This window comes from Festucalex cinctus, chromosome 14, assembly GCF_051991245.1.
Source record: "Festucalex cinctus isolate MCC-2025b chromosome 14, RoL_Fcin_1.0, whole genome shotgun sequence".
Classification (NCBI taxonomy): Eukaryota; Metazoa; Chordata; class Actinopteri; order Syngnathiformes; family Syngnathidae; genus Festucalex; species Festucalex cinctus.
In genome coordinates this window covers 1,285,464-1,308,707 of record NC_135424.1, presented here as the reverse complement: position 1 = coordinate 1,308,707, position 23,244 = coordinate 1,285,464, and the positions used below count along the sequence as shown (strand labels likewise).

At 38.6% G+C, this 23,244-nt stretch overlaps 2 protein-coding genes across 2 annotated transcripts; both read left to right on the top strand.

The window, feature by feature from the left end:
* The first annotated feature begins 39 nt into the window (after positions 1-39).
* LOC144001294 (pyridoxal kinase-like) lies at positions 40-10,170 on the top strand. The gene is made up of 11 exons (XM_077495500.1): positions 40-793; positions 4,716-4,770; positions 5,743-5,847; positions 5,933-6,016; positions 6,174-6,208; positions 6,282-6,367; positions 7,025-7,070; positions 7,182-7,293; positions 7,369-7,505; positions 7,717-7,783; positions 8,308-10,170. Exons 1-11 carry the CDS (start codon positions 713-715, stop codon positions 8,421-8,423), a joined length of 924 nt encoding a protein of 307 aa, XP_077351626.1. The 5' UTR covers positions 40-712; the 3' UTR covers positions 8,424-10,170.
* Positions 10,171-13,947: 3,777 nt separating this feature from the next.
* Positions 13,948-19,900, top strand: LOC144001295 (pleckstrin homology domain-containing family A member 3-like). The gene is made up of 8 exons (XM_077495501.1): positions 13,948-14,520; positions 15,219-15,335; positions 15,422-15,571; positions 16,675-16,796; positions 16,901-17,005; positions 17,101-17,144; positions 17,258-17,367; positions 18,364-19,900. The coding sequence occupies exons 1-8, from the start codon at positions 14,481-14,483 to the stop codon at positions 18,471-18,473; spliced, it is 798 nt and encodes a 265-aa protein (XP_077351627.1). The 5' UTR covers positions 13,948-14,480; the 3' UTR covers positions 18,474-19,900.
* The last annotated feature ends 3,344 nt before the right edge of the window (positions 19,901-23,244 follow it).

Genomic DNA, 23,244 nt, shown 5'->3' with positions numbered 1-23,244 from the left:
AACACGCATTAACGATGTATTTATGTATGTATTTATTTATTTATTTATTTAAAGCCGTGCATGGCACTGGGACAGTCACTACACGCCCATCTGACTACAGAACTGGATTCGATGTCGTGACACCAACATACGCGTTAACAGCTAATAGGCTTGCCGTTGTTTGTTTTAAAACCCACGTATCGGCTATATTTATTAGGTCCTTTCTGCGCAAATATATGCTTTTCTTTCACGTTTTAAGTTTTGCTTTACAGTTTGAACACACGCTTTACGCCTTCCTCTACTCTTTAAATCACAGTATCGGTGTGGTGGCGGTGCAAACAGCGCCACCAACAGCATAGGCATAAGAACTGCGTCATCTGAGTGCTTTTTAAGTGGTTTCGCGTGAGCGGGGACATTTAATTCCCCGACAGGAATAAAGTCCTAACGGATAACTTTATTATAAACGGTTAAATAAATAAGGCGTGTCCGCCAGAACGGGGGTTTATTCGCCATTCATCCGCGCGCACGTTCTCCGCCGTCATACGTGCGCGTGACACACCTCCGGTTAGCCATTAAGCTAACATTGAAGCGACATCTCCGGTGGGCGCGCGCCGGGCTAGTCGTGGGGGGGGGACTCAAAATTGTCTCTTCCCGTGTTGTTATGTGTTGAAGCGAGCGAGCGAGCGAGCGTCCGCCTTCGTCTGTCCTCCTCGGCTGACCACCGGGAGCCGCCATGGAGTGCCGCGTCCTGTCCATCCAGAGCCACGTCGTCCGGGGATATGTGGGCAACAAGAGCGCCTCTTTCCCGCTGCAGGTACAAACGAAACCGAGCCGAGCAAAGCATCCATGATGTGACGAGAGGGGACCTTGACTGACATTTCACGCGTGATGCTCCTTCACCTTCCCCTTCTCAACTGCCATCTCATTTCACGTTTTGGAATCAAAGTTTATTATTATGTTTGCCAACAAACGAGTCGGACGTGGCGTAATTGTCGCTAGGTTTTTTTTGTTTTGTTTTTTCATTAGTGTCCGTTTGAGTTTATCATCAAAATGTTGTTTCATTTCCCTTCTAAGCTGTCACTCACCAGTCACGACCCAGCACCGCCTTCATTTTGATGTTGTCATTGAGGCAAACCTTGTGGCTCTGACATTGAAACCGACATTATTGTCCTGACAGAACAAAAAGTGTCTTTCGACATGAGGCCCAGGTAGTTAGTGGGAAACGGTTAAGGTCAAACAGTCCATTACAGGATGCAGTTGCTATCCAAGTTGCTCAGAATTGGTGCAATTTCAGAAGGCATCCTGGCAGCTGACTTTGGGCAAGATTCTGACAACACCCATGACTAGTCGCCAGCCCTCAAGGCACATACAAACAAGCCAACATTTGCACTATTTATTTAGTTTTTTTTCTTTCTTTTTTTTAGAGAGAGCCAACATTTGCACTAAACTCCACGCACGAAGGTCATTTTGTAGATTCGAACCTTGTACCCCACAACCGTAAGACTGACGTGCTAACCACTAATTTACTGTGTTACCTAGAACAATTTTCCCACACGGCGTAATGGACCAGAAAAATCAAGTAAAAACTGATCAAATGTGGCACTTGGAGAACCCCCTCGAAAATGTTGAACTGTGTGAGCTTATTGGTGCAACTTGTCAGCCAATCAGAGAAGGGATTCCCCAAGTAGCAGACGAAATGAAAAGGTAGAGCCGATATGTTGACAAATAATCAAGTTTTGCTGTTACACTTGAATTTGAAGGCATTTTCTTTCCCCAAAAGAGGCACATTTTCCCGCCACAAAAAACTTTGATTTCGCTGAAACCAAGACCAACAAAACATAACCAGGCTTCACATTTTTATACATTTAAAAAAAAAAAAATTAAAACAAAATTTAAGTGGTGAGATTAGGGCTACAACTAACAATTATTTTATTCATTAATTACCAGTAATCTGGCAATTATTGTTTTCAATTAATCGATGAATCTGATAAAAAAAAAAAAAAAATCTTTCCATCCCTTTTATTCAAAAACAGAACAACATAATTTCGAGTTTAAAAAATGCAAACATAAATTGACGATGAATGATTCTGTTCATCTTACCACGTCAGAAAATCAGATGGAGATGTTTGCAAAGGTCTGATTTGGATTCAACGTAAAGATAATCTGCTTTCATGAAGCGTGACAGAAATTAGACAATATTTACTGTTAGGATTTAATGGCTTTAAACAATCAATCGATTACCTCAATTAATCAATTATTTTGACAGTCAATTAGTTGTTGATCAAGTGGTAAATTGTTGCACCTCAAGAGATTATTGATATAAATAAAAACATTTCAGACCAGTTAGGTGAAATTGGATCATTTCCTGTGGCACACTTGCTACTGCTCACATCTTAACTGGAGCATCGAAGAGGGAGCACACGTACTGTAACTCTGTCATAGCACAGAAATGTGCCAACCTCGCAGATATTTGAAATTTACGACATGCCAAACAGAATGTGGTGGAAAATGTTCTTTGTAAAACCAAACGGCAAAGACTTTTCGCACAGTCCACTATCTGTGAAAGACACTGACGAGATTTTGCGCAGCGGGCCGTGAAAGTGAGCGCGATGATTTCCGCTGTTGACAGTGAGACTGTAACAGGAGGTGGCCGCTTTGCTTGGATGATGATGATGATGATGATGATGATGATGCTGGATGGCCCTCCACATCCTCCCTCACGCTGTGGCAAGAGAAGTGCTTCATCTATTTTTGTCCCCGTCGGCGCCCGGGGGACGACGAGGAAGTTGCGGCGTGTTCGACCTCTCCGCCTTGCCTCCAACTTGTTACGTCTGATTGATTCTCTTTGCGCCCGCTAATGCGCAAATAATAGTCTTTTATATGGGGAGAACCACAGAAGCCATTAGCTGCTCTATATAACACAAGAGCTTTTTACGCGGCCTGTAAAAGAACCTTTTTTTTTTTTTTTTTTTTTTTTTCCGAACCTCCCGTTGCTGGTTTTCCACTTTTTGGGAGGCCGACCGTGTCAGTATCTGTTTTGCACCGGACAAGCACGTGCTGGAAAAATACGTGACGGATGACGGATTTTTAAGGGCAAACACCTCGGCAGGCTTAACCATTCATTTGCATGCCTAGTGCAAATTGCTTCATGAATGAAAATGTAAATTGGAAGCCGCTCGGGAATCCTAATTGGTGACGAGCGGGGGGGGGGACAGAAGCGGCGTGCGAGGTTGGAGGCCTCTGATTGGCTGCCGTGGGATTCCTCCGAGTGACGTCATGAGCCAGCGGAGCCGTTTGGGCTCAGAGCTTCCCGAATTAGCAGCAGTTCAGATAAGAGATCAACTTTTTTGATGCGCTTTGGCGCCAACAACGATACACATTATGATAATAATCATCAATCAGTAATGAAGTCATTTTAAGATCAACATGAGTATGCTGCATACTCCTTATAATAAGATAAAAATCACGACGTGTATCTGATTATTCATGACATGAGTGTCGTTAAACGGCTAAACCATTGCTGGCCTCGCTTGTAACTGATTTAAACATTCGTGTCACATGGAACATACGGTAGAAGAAAAATATTTGCTGGAGTCCACTGTTGACCTTTTGACCTGTGGACTTTCAAGTTGGCTGGCCAGATGAAAGAGTTGAGCACGGAGTTATACAGCAAACATGTTGTACACTCTTTTTGTCGGAATATAAGCTAAGTTGAAAATTAAAAAAATATATATCTATATTGTTTTTAAATTAACTTTATGACTACCATCAATAATGGCAATTAATTTAAGTCAAGATAGAACAAAGAAAAGGAAGTAGGTCTGGAAGGAAAGAAGAAAAAACTGCTTCAAGGTGGCTCGAAGGAAGGCACAAGTAAAGTCAAGCTGCGGGTCATTAGGGTGGAATAATGAAAACGGGTATGATGGAAGGAAGGAAGGCAGAAATTGTATTATTATGATGATTTTTTTCTTTTAAATCAGCTCCAAGTATTGGAATGAAGGAAGGGAGGTAGAAGGAAGAAGAAGGCAGGAGGAGGTCCGGATGGAAAAAAAAAAAGTAGGAAGGGGAGAATGAGGGCAAGAAAGAGGCCTCAAATGAAGGAGGAAGTAAGCTACCTCAAAAGAGGGCAAAACAAATCTGGTTCAGCAGAGAAAGGATGGAAATAACGAAGGATGCAAGAATAGAAAACGGAAGGATGGAAAAGGAAAAACTTCAAATGTAAAACAAATGAAAGCAAAAGACTGCTGATAGTTTTGCGTATCGAAAAAAAGCACAGAAGGCCTTCGTGCACTTTACAATGCAAACAAAGCGAGCAGGTGACACGGATGGAAACGAAAGGTCACACAACAAACAAGTTTGACTTTTTTTTTTTTTTTTTTACAACTTCGTCATCGAGTTATGACAATAAGAATCGCGCGAGGAGGATTTCCCGTCTCATCTCGGATTTCGATTTCTGCTGAATGTGTTTCTCGTTCTCTCCCTATTATGGTGGTGGTGCAGTGCCATTCATGTTTCTCATTATAGGCTGCAAGTGGGAATGATGATGGATAATTGCCACAAATTTTCAAATAATTTTCACTCATCTGTCGTTGGTGCTGCTCAAGGAGGTCAAGATGTTTTTTTTTTTTTTTCAGGTTTTATTCAAATGTGAAGCTTTATCTTAGAAACAAATAAATAACTAAATCATCTTTCCTGCTTGTGACCTTGTTTGTTTGTTTTTGTGTGTCTCCTTGCAGGTTTTGGGCTTTGAGGTGGACTCCATCAACTCCGTGCAGTTCTCCAACCACACGGGTCAGAACACTTGCAACATTCTCGCATCCCAATCACGGATTTTGACATCTTGATCAAATAATACAGTTCAAAATTCATCGATTTTCGGGAGCGCCTGCCCTGATGATGTCATCAATTAGCGTAACAGCCACTTCTGCTTATCGTGAAGTTAGATTGCTGAATCGAATCCGTCGACGGAGACGAGGAGGTCCCAGAAGATGACGTCATCACTTGCGACAGCAGCAAGTGATGATGTCATCTCCTACGCATGCACGCATGCGGGCGCGGCATGCTCCCGCTTGCTCACGTCCCTTCTCGGCCCCTCCGGCTTTTCTCCTTGCCGTGTTGCTTGGCAACAGAATTCCACCCCCCAACCACCCTCCCGCCCCCGCCACGTGACCCGCCTGTGACTCACCTGGAGCTGCGACATCAGCCTGCAGCAGACACAGACGTGCACGCACGCACGCACGCACGCCGGTCGATACGCAGCTATTTAAAGACGGCCATTTATCTCGTTGTCCTTTTTGCTGTCTCCTTTGTGTGCGTTTGTCCTTGTTTATGTGTGACATCCATTTTATTTACCGCATATTTAGATAATTATATTTTATTATCCCGCGACCCTTGTGAGCAGTCAAGAAAATGGATGGACGGATATATTATTATTATTATTATTATTATTATTATTATTATATATGAAAATTAAATTGCACTAATAAACTAGCCACTAGAGGGTGCTAAAACTGCATAAATGGAAATCAATTTTAACAGATGTGTTCCTTTTAAATATTGTGAACATGACGACGACGATATTGTGGCAGTTTTAATATCACGATATCACGATATTGCCCTTATCGTGACATGCCTGGTCTTTGTACCCTCTATTATATTGTCCATGTTGCATACTTGACATGACGCCAGCGTGTGCGTACGTCGCAGGTGAGAGCGTGCGCGTGTGTGGCACCTCTAACAGGCTCCTCCCCCATCCCGGTTCAGGTTATTCCCACTGGAAGGGTCAAGTGCTGACGGCGGACGAGCTGCACGTTCTCTACGAAGGCATCAAGCTCAACAACGTGCACCAGTATGATTACGTTCTCACAGGTGCGTCCGTCCACGTGCGCGCAAACCGCTACGTTCGTTACTTGTTTTTTTTTTGGTACAAATTGCGCGCGTGTGTTGCGTTCAGGGTACACCAGGGACACGTCCTTCCTGGAGATGGTGGTGGATATTGTTCAGGAGCTCAAGAGAGCCAATCCTAACTTGGTGTATGGTGAGTCGGATTTCGATCAAAAATCCCGCCTAAAAACTACGTTTTGAACTTCGAAGTTAAATACGACGTGACTGCACTTCCTTCACCTACCACTAGAGGGTTTTCGATCACTAATACTTGTCGATTTGAATTGCAACCCACGTGTTTGTCGTTGCAGTGTGCGACCCGGTGCTGGGCGACCACGGCTCCATGGTGGGTTGACACTTTTCAGCATTTTTTTGTCGTCGCGTGTCTTCGTCTTCTGACGCTTCGCGAATTCCAACAGTACGTCCCTCAGAATCTGTATCCGGTCTACAAGAACAAAGTGGTTCCCGTTGCGGACATCATCACTCCCAACCAGTTTGAGGCCGAGTGAGTTTTTTATTTATCGCTCACTGAGTTATTAATCGCGATCGGGCCCAAGGATGTTTTGCATTACTTGACTCGTTGAGCCAGTAAAAAGTTCATATTTTGTCTTTAATGAATGTGGTCACTTCATAATTTTTCATGTACAATTAATACCTTTTAAAAGTCATTTATCTACTTTCTGTCGACTGGTGATGACATCACCTGTGCTGAGGAAGTAGGTAGTAAGCAATCATGGCTCAGTTTGCTGACCAACCCCAGAAAACAGGTGAGCCGTGATTGGCCGTTATCTACTTCCTCAGCACAGGTGATGTCATCATTAATCGACAGCAAGTAGAAAAATGACTTTTTAAAGGTATTGATTGTACTTGAAAAATAATGGTTATCAAATTAATTCTCGATTTTTTTTCACTGCTGAAAATTGTTCAATGGGGGAGAACATGCAAACTCCACCCAGGAAGGCCGGAGCCTGGACTCGAACCCGAGTCCTACGGTCAACTATAATCATCAAAATTTTATTTAAAATATTAAAAAAAAAAATCCAAAAACTGGTCAAGTCAAATAGTCACCTCTGTGTCAGGTTTTCTTTTTACAATTGAAATAAATGAAGGTGTCCATTTTGTTGCAAATGATTGCAACTAATTGTTACCATGCTTGTTCCAGACTGTTGACGGGGAAGAACATCAGCACAGAGAAAGATGCCGTGGAGGTGAGAAACCCCACAACTATTCTCCCCCCCCCTTTTTTTTTTTTTTTTTTTTTTTTTTTTTTTTTTTTTTTTTGAACGAACCCACTCGTTAAGCGTCCGTTTGCTGTGCAGGTGATGGACCTGCTGCACGCCATGGGCCCCGACACGGTGGTCATCACCTCCTCGGATCTGCCCTCCAGACTGGGCGACCGCTTCCTGGTGTCGCTGGGCAGCCAGCGTCACGGTGGGCCCTCGCGTCAACTTGACTTTTGTATCGTTGGACCGTGTTTGTTTGAGAAATATTTGCTTCCGCCTTCAGTTCGTCCCGACGGCAGCAGGACCACGCAAAGGGTCAGAATAGAAGTCCCCAAAGTGGACGCCGTCTTCGTCGGGACCGGCGACTTGTTTGCCGCCATGCTGCTGGCGTGGACGCACCACTACCCGAATGACCTCAAGGTACTGCCTACGCCCCCTCTAGTGAGGACAAAAGTATTAATCAGTGAATCAGTGTTTGGACCCCAGAGAGAGAAATCTTGTGTCTGCAAACTCCATATTTCTTCACTGTTCACTTCCTCAAGGTGTCCCAATACTTTTGAATATCTTGTTTTTTTTCTCTCTCCTCGACTTTAATATGTGTGTCTTTTCTGTCCACCCTTGTGGCAATCAGACGGCTTGCGAGAAAACATTCTCAGTGATGCATCACGTCATCCAGAGGACCATATCGTATGCGCATGGTAAGGAAACTCTTTTCCCACCAGTAGGTGGCGCACACTTGGGCCAAATGGCCGATTATTTTCCCCTTAAAACGTTATCATCAAAGAAAACCGAAGTTTCCGATGTTGCGACGGTACATGGAATGCGCCATTTTGCTTGCGTAGCATCAGCAACTAGCAAGTGTGTAGTAGCGTATGTTATCCATTTAAGCTGTTTAATGACATCACAGTTTGAGTTAACTGTAAATCCAAACACGCGACATCCACTGTCTATTTAAATGCAAATGCTCTTGTACTCTTCTGCCACCTGCTGGCCTTTTTTTTGTCACAGCGACCATTGCTTTAAGCGACCTCTTCAGATCAGAAGCTGCATCAAAGCCTTCTGTGTGTCCTAGCATAGAAAAAACAAAACAAACAAAAAAAAACGTCTAAATACGTGTTTGGCAGGGAAGGACAAAGTATTAAAAACGCCTTTATACGTTTTTGGGTTTGAATGAGTTCAAAAAAGAAATCTATCAATGTCATCTCCTAATTTCTCTCATCAGAACTAGCAGGTCCCGGTCGGCGGCCCAGCCCGCCCCAGCTGGAGCTGCGGATGGTCCAGAGCAAAGCGGACATCGAAGACCCCGCCATCGTGACGGAGGCCACCGTCATATCGTAACGACCGCCGGCCTCCTCCCAGCCCGTCACTCTTGTCAAGGTCATTTTGTAACGCATCAACAACCCCTTCAGTCCTCGGAAGCCTTTTTTTTATTTTTTATTTTTTTAATCGCCTCCTCCTCCACGCGGAGCCGCAAATAGACAGGAGCCGCCGCCCCGGCCAAAAAAAACAGGACGTGAGATGCTCTCTGTGTGGTCTGAAATTGATTATCTGCAGCTCCACTTCCATCCACACGTCTTTTCGCAGTGATGTAATAGTGACCAACGCCCTTGAAAATACTACAAAGAAAGAAAAAAAAATCGCACAATGTATAGTTGATGTATAGCTGTTGTACTATAACTGTATTGGAGCATCTGTATGATAGCTGAATTGTCTATTTGGCCATCGTGTGCTACTCAACTACATCTGTACTTTTACTCAAGTACTTGAATAGTCGAAGTTACTTCACTTTACCTCCATTTGAACACGCATATCCATCGTTAACATCGTGACTCGTTTTTAGAGCTTAAGAGACCAGACCAAGTGCGCTTTCACTGCGGTCTACTCGAGGTGACCAACACATCACACACGCAAACGATAACTCCGCACGGTAATCGTAAGTATCCCCCCCCCCCCCAAAAAAACGGATTTCTGTGCTAGTTGGCAAGTCTCACCTGGAAGCTATGGAGGACCAAAACTGCCAACATTCAAAATAAATCAATGACTAAATAAATAAATGACTAAAAGTGAACATAAAAATTAATATTAAAAAAAAATGTAATTCGAAAATTATTTTAAAAAAATTAATATAAATGGAAATAAATCAATTTTTATTTTCACTTATAGTCATTTATTTATTTAGTCATTTATTTCTTTATTTATTTAATCATTTATTTGTCTATTTAGTCATTTATTTATCTATTTATATAATCATTTATTTATTTATTTGTTAGTCATTTATTTATTTAGTCATTTATTATTTATTTTGACAAAACAGTCGTCCATTGCTGGAGCTTTTCCATTGCAAGCCGGCGAGACTTCCTCGTTCGCCGAGCTGCTCGCTCGGCCAATGACAGGCAGGCAGGCAGTTTGCAACGGGCGGAGTCCAACCCAAGACAACGCTTAGGACCGCCCCCCTCATTGGAATAACATTTCGACTTGGCAGTACGGACCAAAATTCAAAATAAATAATAAATGACTAAATAAATAAATGACGATATAAATGACTAAATAAATAATTAAATGACAAAAAAGTGAAAATAAAAACTTATTTATTTCCATTTATATTTATTTTTTTGGATATAATTTGCAAATGATATTTTTTTTATATTCATTTTTATTTTCACTTTTAGTCATTTATTCATTTATTTATTTAGTCATTTATTTATTTAGAATTTTGGCAGTTTTGGTCCTCCATAGGAAGCAGCAACAATTGAAATGATTGTTTTCCGAGCAAAACAGAGAATCACTCAGGATTCTCTTTTGGAAGACATCCGACCTTTGCTGACTTTGGAAATGTGGTCCGATTATCGGTACGAGTGTACCTCACTTCGCTTACCGCCAAGTTACTTGAACAGCTGAGAACGCCGCATATCTGAGCTCGTTACGCGTTCGCCAAATGACGTTTTATAATTTGCGACATGATTGTGAAAATCATGTCATAAAAAAAAAAAAAAAAACTTTTCGTCAGAAAAGCCAAAACCTAAAAATATTACACCATTAAGCGTATCCATCGTCCGAATAAGAGGTGATGTGACGAGGGGGGGGGGGGGGGGGGGGATCATTATCATCTTGCAATAATGTAATAATGGTACATTTGAAGTTGTACTCGTAACGTAAAATGTCTTGATGTCACAATTTTGAAAACAGACGCCGTCTCGCCAGCTGGCGTGAAACATTCCAATGTGTCGTCCCCAAAACGGATGACACATTTAAAAAAAAAAAAAAAAAAAAAAAAAAAAAAGACGATGTCATGGAGCAATTTTTTTGTTGTCGTCTGCCATATTTGATATTTTGAAGTAGGATGTCTCATCTTCGGTAATACCGTATTTCCTCAAATAGAGGCTGTGTGCTGTTGCTAACCAAAACAGCAGCACTGTACAAGGTGGTGCACAGTTATGTTTTTTTTTTTCCAATTCATTATTCAACATACTTCTTTGACACCGATCCCTGACTGGTCTTTGGCGCCATCTTGTAACATCTTGGGGTATTTACGAATCTGCTGCAAATAGCAGAATTTTTCATAGAATAGCTTAAAAAAAAAAAATCAAATATATGAATTTGTGATTAGCCAACCGCAAATATGCGGTTGAACTTCTGCTATCTGACATTTAATTATTCTGTCACTCTTCGTCACTGGCATAGATTGATGAAAAAAGACGTTATTTACATTATTTGTAATAGAGAAATAATTCTCATCTGTCAAATGTCAGATTTGCTGACAAATCTGTCTTGAAAGACGGTCTAAAACCAAATTGTACGAAAACCAAAGATACATTTCCCATAGGAAGTAATGTAAACTCCATTAATCCAGACTCCATAAACCCAAAAATATAAACAGACAAAAAGAGTTTTACGTACAGAAAATACTGTGTGGATAAATGAACATTAAACGCACTTCACTGAACTTTTATGAAAGAAAAATGTGTTGAAAACAAAATTGTACGGAAAGCAAGGTTCGACTGTGAAATAGTATCATTTACAAATGATCTCTGATGTGGTCTCCCCCACGTTGCAATTTGGTAAATATTTCACAGCCACTATTTGAGGAAATACGTTATTTTAGTAGGTGCTAAACAAACGAGCTAACTGCACTTAGCAACAAGATTTTAGACAAATAAATGTATGGAGTGCCGCTCATTGCGGTTTTTTTTTTGTTTTGTTTTTTTCCCTTTCCCCTTTCATTTTCAAACAATGTGCTCACTTTGTATCTTTAATCGTGCGGTGACTCGTTACTCGTCATACGTATCAATCATGGAGGTCAACATCGAGCCGCTTTTTTAGCTCTGCTTGGCACATATCTTGGCTACTCCGCGTATATTCGCTTCTGGCTTCACGTGTCCGTTTTCAACGACAGTGTCTTAGCTTCCTGCTGGCCGAGCAGGCGGCCGTGTTGATCGGTCCAAATGTTACCCGTTGTGTCTTTTCAGAGTGTGTGCGTGCGTATTTATAGTCATGAATGGTCACAGGGTTTTGTGTGTGTGTGAGTGACGACATAGCTGACAAAAAAGAAAAAATTTACTGTAAATATTGCCAAATGAGAACAAAGGAGCACGTGAAATCGCCTTAAAATTTGTGTCAACGAGCACTTTTGGGGAACAGGGAGAAACTTTGAACGCAACCGAGTCGGGCTGTGGGCAGACGTTAATATTCCAAGGATAAAAAACTCACAAATTTATAGAGATAGACCGATGTGTTTTTTTCGGGACCGATATCGATTATTAGTAGTCAAAGACGCCGGTAACCAGTATTTGGAGCTGATATTCATTTCCACTAAAAAGGGAAAATATTAGCATCAAAATGTGGAAAAAAAATACAAACTCCAGCTCTTAATTTTTGGCAGGGAATTTTAAAACATGTTTATTGAGCAACTTTTAGGGTTAGTAAAATATTGGGAGTTTTTTGTTTTGTTTTGTTTTATCTTAGTCAATAGACATCTTTTTATTTATTTTTTATTTTTATTTTTTTAAATCTAAAAAGTTTCGGGCTTTCCCAGGGGCAGTAGCATGTTTTCAAAATTTTAAATAAATACAAACACCAGTTTTCTACACCAAATAAAGTATTCCAAAATTCAAAATATCTGAAGTATTAAATTTGTGCTTATCTTAGTTTTCATTTCAAACAAAATCAGAAAATGCAGCAAGTTGAAAATGAAAATGAAAACTTATTGTTTTTAAATGTACATTTAAATCAGTCCCCTGAAGTTAACATTTTTTTTTTATTTTTATTTTTTAATGGGTCTATCTGCCGATATTTCTCAAAATGCTGAATATCGGCACCGATAATCGGTCTATCCTTACAAATTTATGAAAAATGTCTCAAATATTTGCGACCTTATAAAGTGGCGAAATATTGAGGGCAAAACCACAAAACAAATATAAAGCAAAAATGAGTTTTGAATGTCATTCTTATCTGATTTTTTCGGGGGAAAAAAATCTGTAATATAATTTTCTTGCAAAAGATTTGATCGTCCAGCCCCTATGTTGAATGCAGCTTTGGTTTTCTGAAATAGGCGTTAAAGGTATCGTTAGCCTAAAAGCAAGCTGCATTTGCCTAAGTCACTTTTGAACGTTTTCAAAAAGCAGAAATAAAAAATTGGCACACAGATTCCAGTTGTGGTAATTGAACGTTTTGTGGATTATAATGACCTGGTCGACTGAGTGGGAATCTATAACGATTTTTAGGAAACATAAAAATGACTTGGGCAATCATGCTATGAAGATGTGTTGAAGAGGACAATCGTTGTTGGATGTTACTGAAGTGTTTTGGATGCCTCACATCACATCACCTCTTGCCCTCCCTCACTTGTCGCCCCCTAGTGGCCCCTCACAGTTCGATTAGCCTGTCAATCAATGTGCGTTTCCTGTCCTCCTCAATCTGATTTCGGAGCTTCCTGCCAGCTGCTTTCCAATACCGCCCACTCAAATGTCATATCTTAATGTTCATCTTTCTTTCCTCAATAAGCACAAATGACTTACGAGACAAATGTTTATATCGATATTTGTTCAAGAAGATCAACATATCGCCTCATCTAAAAAAATTAAAAAAATGTGTGGAAAAACAAAAACAGTGCCAAACGAAGCACTTTTAGTCGATGTAATTTCCTAGCAGTGTGTGTGATTGGTGTTCGACATTTAAAACCAGAAAGTAAAAAAAAATACGTAAAGCACAGAATATGTTAGTTGCCGAGACGCAGTAAGCAACTGGTCAATGTTTTTATTTGTCTTAAATTATGTGTGACGACATTAAGTGTGCCCGGTTCCGACATGGACAGCGTCATCTCTGCCAACTTGTTTTTTAAGTTCTTGGTGGCCAAAAAACAAAGAAGATAAATGTATTAATCATTGTTTGGTAACTGTTTTTAGTGCTATGTTTTTGCAGTCTTTTCTAACATGTTACAATACAAGATTGTAGTGTACAAATTCACATTTATAAAGTATAAATATATATACACATAGATATATATATATATATAGATATATAACAAATGTATGTTCTAATGCAATAAAGAGAAAATGACTAATTATACAAAAAAAAAAAGTGTTATTTACTCATGTAATGTGACGTCACCCATTGACAATATGTATGTATGTTAAAAAACAAAAAAAAAACAAAAAAAAAAACAATGTACCACCTTCGGCCCTTGGCGTTTTCCCTCTGAGTGTGCATGTATGCTTGTATATTTTTAGGTTTATTTTATTTTATTTTATTTTTTTTTACAATTTTAGTCCATAAATTTTATTTTGAACAATTGTAAACGGACAATTTCCGGACAATCCTATAGCGTGACGTCATCGGCAGGCGACCCCAATACAATCTGGCAGCCCGATCACATCTGACACCGACACTGGCCATTCATGTGGCAGCATCACAGTGGTAGCGCCACATACAGGTTTGCTGAATGAACTACGTCGTTTTGGCTCGATTTAAGAATTTTTCTTATGCGTGCATATTTCCGAATACGATCACGTTCGTTCACATCTACTCAGCTACAGCGTTACGCTAATATCACAGTTTTGGTGTGTAATTTTATTAGACTGAAAACGACCCTTGCGGGCCTCCGTCGGCGGCGTTTGTGTTTTGTTGACATTTTTGTCTTCCTTCCGTCCTAAAGCTGAGTTGTCTTCGAGTTAGCAAAAAAAGAAAAAAAAGCAGCTCACACAGGAAGACGTGATGCCGCGAACACCGAATCCAGCTCGACAAATGTCGGCTTATTTGAGAGGAGTAGCAGCGCAACATGAAAGTTACGTGCTTGACCGACTTGTCGCGTTTCGTCGCTAAGCTGCTGCGAGTTATCTCGCCAGTTAGCTTTAGCCTGTTAGCAGCTGTGACAAATTCAAGTGGACAAAATACACGAGTATGGAGGGCGTTCTGTACAAATGGACGAACTACATGACAGGTGAGTCTTGTTTCTGTTTTTTTTTTTTTTTTTTTTGTGGGTTATTATTTAGGTCTCGTTTTTGTGTCTTGGGTCAGCTTCATTTTGTCACTGTTCTAATAATAGTAATGTTAACAAGGCACTCATACAGTACAAGGTGGTGCACAGGTGGTGTTTTAAAATGTTTAATTAACACGCAAAATGATCAGTCTTGCTCTTAATGAGTTGTACCACTGGGGATTTATTAATTCTGCATATTAAGCGACCACTGTGCGTAATGTCGTCATATATGAATAATAAAGTTTAAACGAACTTGTTGCCAACAATGTCCAACAAAAGCGTCATGAAAGCGTGAAAGGAAATATTCTGATGGATGGACGCTTTATTGTCTGTTCCAAGTGAAAACAGAAATGTTTCTTTTGCCACGGCTATAAAACAAAGTTAAAAACTCGCATTGAAGCAATGCAAACATCCTCCACATTTATAAACGCATTACAACTGATAAAAAAACAAACAATAAAACAAAACATAAAACAGTGCAGTTCATTTTGTATTATAAAGAGCAGCTATTGCAGAGGGGTTGAAGGATTTTTTTTTTTGTCTAATCATAAAATAGAAATAAATAAATTATTTTATATACATATATTGACTTTATACTTTCTTTAGTACGGACATCTCAGTTTGATGCACGTCTTCATTTAATGTTTTGTTTGTGTCAGGCTGGCAGCCGCGCTGGTTCGTGCTGGAGAACGGCATCATCTCGTACTACGACAGCGAGGACGACGTCGGCAAAGGAAGCAAAGGCTCCATCAAGATGTCCGTGTGTGAAATTAAAGGTGAGCCCCCCCCCCCGTCAGCATCCTCCCAAGTGTAACCTCACCAAATTTTAACTTGATGCGGCACACGTTTGCTGACTTTCCAGTTCACCCGACGGACACCACACGTTTGGAGTTGATCATTCCCGGCGAGCAACATTTTTACGTGAGGGCGGTGAACGCAGCGGAGAGACAACGCTGGCTGGTGGCGCTCGGCTCGTCCAAAGCCGGAACCTCGGATGCGCACAAACACAAAGGTACACGTAAAGCTCGCAGAAATTATTGTGAGCTGGGCAATTTTTCAAAGTTTTTTTTCCCTCAAAAAACAAAACAAAAACATTTATCAATGTTTCCCCTTTATTTCAAAGCAAAATGGCAATGACATTATTCAAAATAAGCTTTTGTCTTTTAGTTTTGTGCCTTTTAAGGTCGGCTTTATTTTTCTTGATACCAACAAGCTCTTTTAACAGATTTTTTTTTTCACTGCATTAATACTCACAAATATTCACATATAATTTTTTACCTATTTGTTTTTCCTCGCTATCCTCAGTTATTTGCTCCAGAAACGTATTGCGTTCACTTGAGAGAGGAAAAAAAAAAAATCCTGTTTTTCTGCCTAATTTTTGGGGGGAGCTTTTTTTTTTTTTTTTTTTTTTTTTTTTGTCATTTTATTATTTTTTATCAGTTTTTCTTAGTTTTTCTGTTTTACTGATTTTTTTTTTCTGTCATAAAAAATATTCTGAAAAACAGGGGAAAAAATATTCAGAAAAACAGGAGGAAAAATTGCTCAGAAAACCAGGGGGAAACGCATTATTAAAAAAAAAAAATAAAAAAAAAAACTGAAAAAAATAAATATTCCGAAAAACAGAGCGAGCACCAACTTCTGTTTTTCGGAGTAGTTTTTATTTATTTATTTATTTATTTTTTACCTCTGAACTCCAAGTGACTTGTTGCAGACCACTGACTTGTATATATGACTGGATAGCCGATAGCCCATACGCGCTCGTGCAAGCTGTTGAAGTTACAGGGCGGCCATCTTGTTACTCCCACCTCACGGGCAGATTACTGTATAAACTATACGCTACACGTACAGATGAGACATACACAGCTCGTAGGCAGTTAGTATAGCAGTTTGCCGATTCACCTGGTTGTTTTTTTCTGTAATGTCCACAAGATGGCACCAAATAGCAAAGTAGTCATTTAAACCTTCAATATTTTGACATCATATAAAGCAGTGCATGTGCATTTTGAACTAGGAAAATTGAAAAAAAAAAAAAGAAAACAGCATCCTGAGCTTTGAATTCGAAATGAATTATTGATCCAGCCCTGATTCGTGTATTACGTGTAATGTATCTTGTAGGTCCAGACTGTCTGCGGACCAAAATGTCTGAGCTTCGTCTCTACTGTGACCTCCTGGTCCAGCAGGTCCAAACCATCCAATCGCAGAGCAGCGCAGACCCCGAGGACATACCCACGTCCGAGGTTTCAAATACAATTGAAAAAAAACCAAAACCAAAAACAGCATTTGTGCCTGTTTGAAGTTTGCCAACCATGTCATAACACTTGTTCCTATATGCGATCGTCAGGCGTCGCTCCTCAGCGCCACCTGCGCCACATTCATCAGGACACTGGAGGAGTGCATGAACATAGCGCAGCACAGCCTCACGCCGCACCTGCAACCTCCTGAAAGGGTCAGCCGCTGCCCTAATACATATACGCGCACTGCGCTTTCACACTTTCACTATACACCATCTTCATGCTGATGCCAAATGTTTTGGGTGTCCAGATGAGACGATCGCTCAGTCACCCCGGCACGTCCACTTTGGACAGGTCAGTCCAAATGCACAATCACGCTTTGACTGTTGAGATTTCCACTTGATGTCCTCCAGTAAGTTTCCTTGTGAATGTTCCATTTCCACATTTTTTTTCTGTGCGCCGTTCAGGTGCGGCGTGCTGAGGGAGAGCTCAAGCGGGGGAGGGCCGAGATCCAAGCCGCGGCGGGACCGGGCCAGCTCGGACAGTTCCGTTTATGACACGGAGCCGACGTATAAAGGTGATAAACACGTTTGTACTTCACGTGAACTCATTCACTCCCAACTGTTGGAACTGGATTTTGACTGGTTTTGCAAGGCGCACACAATATTGTCTATTATTGCTATAAAAACATGGAACCTACTCAAAGAAAGATTTGAGTTTCTTTCTTCTTTCATCAGGGGGAAAAAAAAAAGGATATTTCTGTCTGTTTCCGTTTCCGTGCAACAAAAAGCATTAGAATATAGCTAAGTTTAATAATTTATTCACAGTTATTTTGAACTGTGGGCAAATCAGCTTGTTTGCAACATGGCCCTGGTTGATCTTTCATACTCTGCTGCCACCTGCTGGCCGTTTTTGTAATTACTACCTTTTTTTTTTCACCTGTACTCTGCAGTTCAGAGGATGAATCAAAACCTTCTGTATGCTCTAGCATAAAAAATAAATTAATTAATTAATCATTTAAAAACAAATAAACTCATAAATAGAACTTTGGTACACTTAAAACCTATTTATACGTTTTTTTAGATGATAAAGAATATATGCCTGTCGGTACTGTAATGTTAATTTTATTAGCCATTTTTAAATTTAGTCTCAGTTTCACTCAAGTTTCAATCACACTTGATTAGGTTTTAAGTTAACATAGTTAGTCAACCTCATCCCGGTTTTATTTAGTCAATTTTTAGTTGACTATAAATCGAGCATTTTAGTCTTTATTTTAGTCAAAGAATACATAATTTTATTCATCTGGTTTTAATCAACAAAAACTGTAGTCTCTTCTTTCATCAGGAAAAATAAACGTATATTTGCATCTGTTTCCGTTTTTGCAGTAATTAGCATTAGAATATAGCTGAGTTTCATCAATATTCACATTGCTGGTGAAAACACTGACAAAAACTTGTATAAAAAACAAAACCAAAACATATAAATACGTTTTTGGGACCATGGTAATATTTAAAATGTGTTTATACATTTTAGGAGCAAATGAGTTAAAGTGGCTTGTTGTCGGGTCTTCCAGGTTTGCTACCAAACGTCAGCATCGACTCGTCGTGCATCCCCGAGGAGCGAGGGGGCGTGGCTAGTCCGAAGACCACGCCCACAGACACGGACACAGACCTGTCCATCTGAAGGTCACGTAAAGGTCGGAAGGCGTCCCTTTTTTTTTATGTGGACCAACCATGAATGTATTTCTTTTGTCAGTCGTTGGCAAATGAGCACTTTGGACTTATTTGGAGTCGTTTATTTATATTTGCCTCTCCGGGACCGGGAACTTGAAGTCCAAAATGGCCGCTTTCCTCCTCGTCAAAATGTGAACACCCGCCGCCATCTTGTTGCGACGGTCACGGCTTCAAATATTTCTGCTGCCTTCAAAGACGATGGCGGCGCTGGCAATTATTTTCTGGTGATTTTCTGTGCAGTGATTTTCACTTAGTGGACGTAAACGTTCACAAGGATCAGAAATTCTCAATCTGAGATGAAAGATTCCAAACAAATCTTTCAGCTCATTCTTTACTCCCTAGTCTACAAATTGTGTGTTGTTTTTTTCCTTCTACAGTGGGCTATTTTCCCAGCCTGGCCAATGGGAGAGTGTTGCAATGCATGATGGTACTTGTAGGCAGCAGCCTGACTGCATGCAAGCATTCATTCATTCATTCATTCATTTCGTGTGCACTTAAGCAGTGAAAATTATTTTTGGAAGGATTGTGTTGTCGTTGCCACGGCAACAGAAACAATCTGCACTGAAGCACCTAAAAATAATCTGATTTCAAACACATTTTGTTTTGTTTTTTGTTTTTTGTTTTCCCTGAATGTTATGAAAAGATGACCGCTTCATAAAATATCAAATAAATTATATTCCATTCTAACAGTCTGTAAAAGTAGGTCGTTTGTCTTATCAATGTTTTTATTTGACAGCTATTTTTGATCAATTGAATGTACTTTCAATTATTCATGTAATTCATACACAAATGACTTTAAATGACTTTAGTTTTTGGTGTCCCAAAAATGTCCGCACTCTTTGACTGCCCATTAACTGTACTCATCATTGTTTTCTTTGTCATTAAAATATCATAAATGCAATATTACATTTAAAATTATAATCATATTTTCCGAATTAATGTCAATACATTTCTAAATGACAACAAAATCAGATTGAATGGCCAGTTAAAAAGTGAATATGTATGTTTTTTTTGGGGGCGCACTAAACAGCAACACAACAGCAATAATAATTGACGGGCACGTTGAGGGCCGCGTATGAAATGTTACGCAACTCGCTCGCGCGTGCGCGTCTGTTTACAGAAGGCGTGCGTATGTGTGGTTTGGATTTTTGTTGTTTATTTTTTTCCCCTTTTGACGAGGAAGCGTGACCCACAATGCATTGGTGCCGGATGCGGCCCGAGCCCGCCCGTTGAACAGGACGTGAACGCAAACGCTCGCTCACGAGGTCAGTTGAACACACACACACAAAAACATCGGTGTGGACTTCATATTTTCTTTCACATATATTGGAATGTAAGTAAGTCAAAAATGAAATACAATACAAAAAAAAACAAAAACACACAAATTCTTAGACTGTTGTAAGCCTTTTGCCAACTTAGCTATTCCGTTCCTGTTTTTCTTAAAAAAAAAAAAAAATCTTAATTTAATAAAACATTTTTTATATTATAAATATATATAAATAATAATATAAACTAAAATATATTCTAATTATATATATATATATATATATATATATATATATATATATGTGTGTATGTATATAAATAATAAAAATATAAATCATTTTAATTTATTAAAAAGCAAACTCTTAATTTCCTAAAAAAAAGAAGTGTTAATTTAATACTTTTTATTTTTTTATAATATATATATATATATATATATATATATATATATATATATATATATATATATATATATATATAAATGAAATTCTTAAAATATAAAATTAATAATACAAATATAAATTTTTAATTTAATTAAAAAAAACTCTTAATTTCCTATCTTGTTCATGTGAACTGGGAAAAAAGTCCAGTTGACACGCACATCACCTTTGAAATGTTTCATTTACATGGTGAACAACTTGAAAAGGTTTATGATTTGACTTGAGGGGTCCCATTAGTACGTTCATACGAAATAATAATACGGTAAGTTATGACCGCAAGGATTGTCAATATTGAACATTCAGATGAACTTTGAAGAACGCAGACACGCGTGTAACACTTTTTTGTGTGTGTGTGTTGAATGTAAATGAATGAATTGTGGTGCTAGTTTGTCAGGTCTGGTTGCTGTGGAAGAGACTTGTACATGAAAAATAATCATATTCATTAGAGACAAAATATGAACTTTTTACTGCTAAAAAATGGCTCAATGAATCAAGTATCCCTTCAAAGGCCTTAAATAAGTACCATAAATGCCATAAAAAATAAAAAATTGTCCAACTAGGTGGGAAAGAAAAACATCATCTGTCATCTGTTGAAATTCAAAAAACTTTTGAATTTTGTTCCTGCTTTTCCAAACCGAAGAAACAATTCCAAGAAACATGACGTTGACTTTCTTTGCACGCAAAATGATGTTTTGGCCTCCAGGCCTTGAGATTAACACTTTTTTTTTTTTTTTTTTTTGTTCCTTCACTTGAGCAAAAAAAAAAAAAAAGAAGCTGACAAGATCATAAAAGCAAACATGCTGAGTGTCAGCTCAGCGCGTTTAAAAGGCGTGTTTGACGGCGGGCGGTCCCGCAACGGACGGACGGACGGACGGACGGATGCGGCCATGAGCGGAGCACGAGCGCTCAACGGTCAGTTTGGCTTTTTTTTTTTTGTTTCATTTGTTTTCCTCAACGTCCACTTTAACACATTGTAAAACTTTGGCACTTTTCCCATTTTTTGTGCAGGAGGCGCCACCGAGGAGCAAGTCGCAGCAAGTCCAAAGCTACTTAAGGTAACGTTTTTAATTTAATTTATATATATATATATATATATATATATATATATATATATATATATATATATATATATATATATATATATATACATAAAAAAAAATATATATATATATTTTTTTAAATATGTATTTTTAAATGTCTAAGTATTATTATTATTAAGGCTGCACAATATTGGAAAATCTTGTGATATGCGATAAGGTTGCGATATTGAACATGTATGTAAAGAAATTACATAAAGAAGAATTGCATTTTTCCATGCAGCAAAATAAGCAAGCTCAATATAATCTTAATTGTAACGACCGCTCGATAATGTTCAACTATTGGATTTTTTTGGACATTTTTGGAACTATTGCACATTTTAGTTAGCGGCTGAGTTAGCATAAAATTCCATATGAAACTTATTGCATGTCTTTGCAATATACATATTATATTTTATTTTTCGATATATTGTGCAGTCCTAATTATTATCATAATAAATAAATGAGTCAAACTAATCACACTTTCTCACTACATTGTAAATATGGCAATAGATATGACGACAGTTTTCTATGTTGTACATTTAAAGTTTAATATTTAATGATTGTCTTATTAAAAACTACATATGAAAATGAAAACGTTTTACACCACATTAAATAACACTAATAGGGTATATTATTAAAATGAACTATTTTACATGTTTAATTCATTTGATTCAATATGTGCTAAGCTAATATTGCATAAATACATTGTGGATTAAACTTGATAATTGTGTTATAATTGTGATAAATGTGTTAATTGTTTAAATAAATTGTTTTTCACGAGCGCACATTGAACACATTTTGTAAGTAATTGAATCAATAATAATAATAATAATTCACTTGTTCTAATCAAACAAATGATGGCTGACGACCAGTCCTTGGTGTACACCACCTCTAATAGCAGCTGGGATTGACCCCAATGTCGATGACCTCTGCACACGGTGGATGGATGAATACAATTGAAAATGAAATGAAAGATGTTTTTTGTGGCTGTGAAATGTGGCGCTTTGTTCTGCAGAAGGTTTGTGTGCGTTCCAGGGCCGCTGCGCTCCAGCGTTTGTGGTTCTGTCTCGCTGCGCGGGTTGTTACAAGCAGCGCAAACAGGACGACAAGTCGCCAGGATCCTTGGAGGGACGCGACCAATCGTCGTCCTCCAGCGAAGAAGATGATGATGATGACGATGATGATGAGCGTGAAGCGGAATGGGAGCCGCCTGCGGGGGGAGCCGATGAGCGCGAAGGACGACGTGGTGAGCGGCAGAGCGAATGAGAAAATAGAAAATGAAATAGAAAAAAAAAATGTAAATGACAAATAAAAATAATCAATGAAAACATGAATGAACTAATTAAAGTAGCAAACATTCAATAATCATAATAATAATAAGAATAATAATACATTCCCCCCAAAATTGAAATAAGATGTTTAAAATGAAAAAAAAAAACTTTTTCTTATTTCACTGAAAGTTTTTAAAAACATTAAATTTCAAAATATTGTGAAACTATCATTTTATCATGTAATTAAAAATAAGTCATGAAATCTATCCAAAATAGATTTAAAAAAAAATAAAAATAAAAATAAAAAATATTAATTTTTACATAGATGATAAAATGTACATCCTGAAAATAATTTTAATGATGTCAAAATTTGAGTAAAAAAAACAAACAAATCATAGTTTGTATCTGCCACTTGTCATTTCCTATTTTTAGATTTATTTTATTTATTTATTTATTTTAGTGTCTGAATCTTTTGAAAATAGCCCAAAAATTGTAAATGTTTGTGAAATCACAAAGAAAATTAAGTTTTAGTTGTTGTTGTTTTTTTTTTTAAATCTATGTCAAATAGTTTTGGGGAAAAATAACAAATCACTATTAAAAAAAATAAAAAATAATCCACTGCTGTGCCGTCCAGTTGAAAGCGTTTTCATTTGGCCTCCCTTCAGATG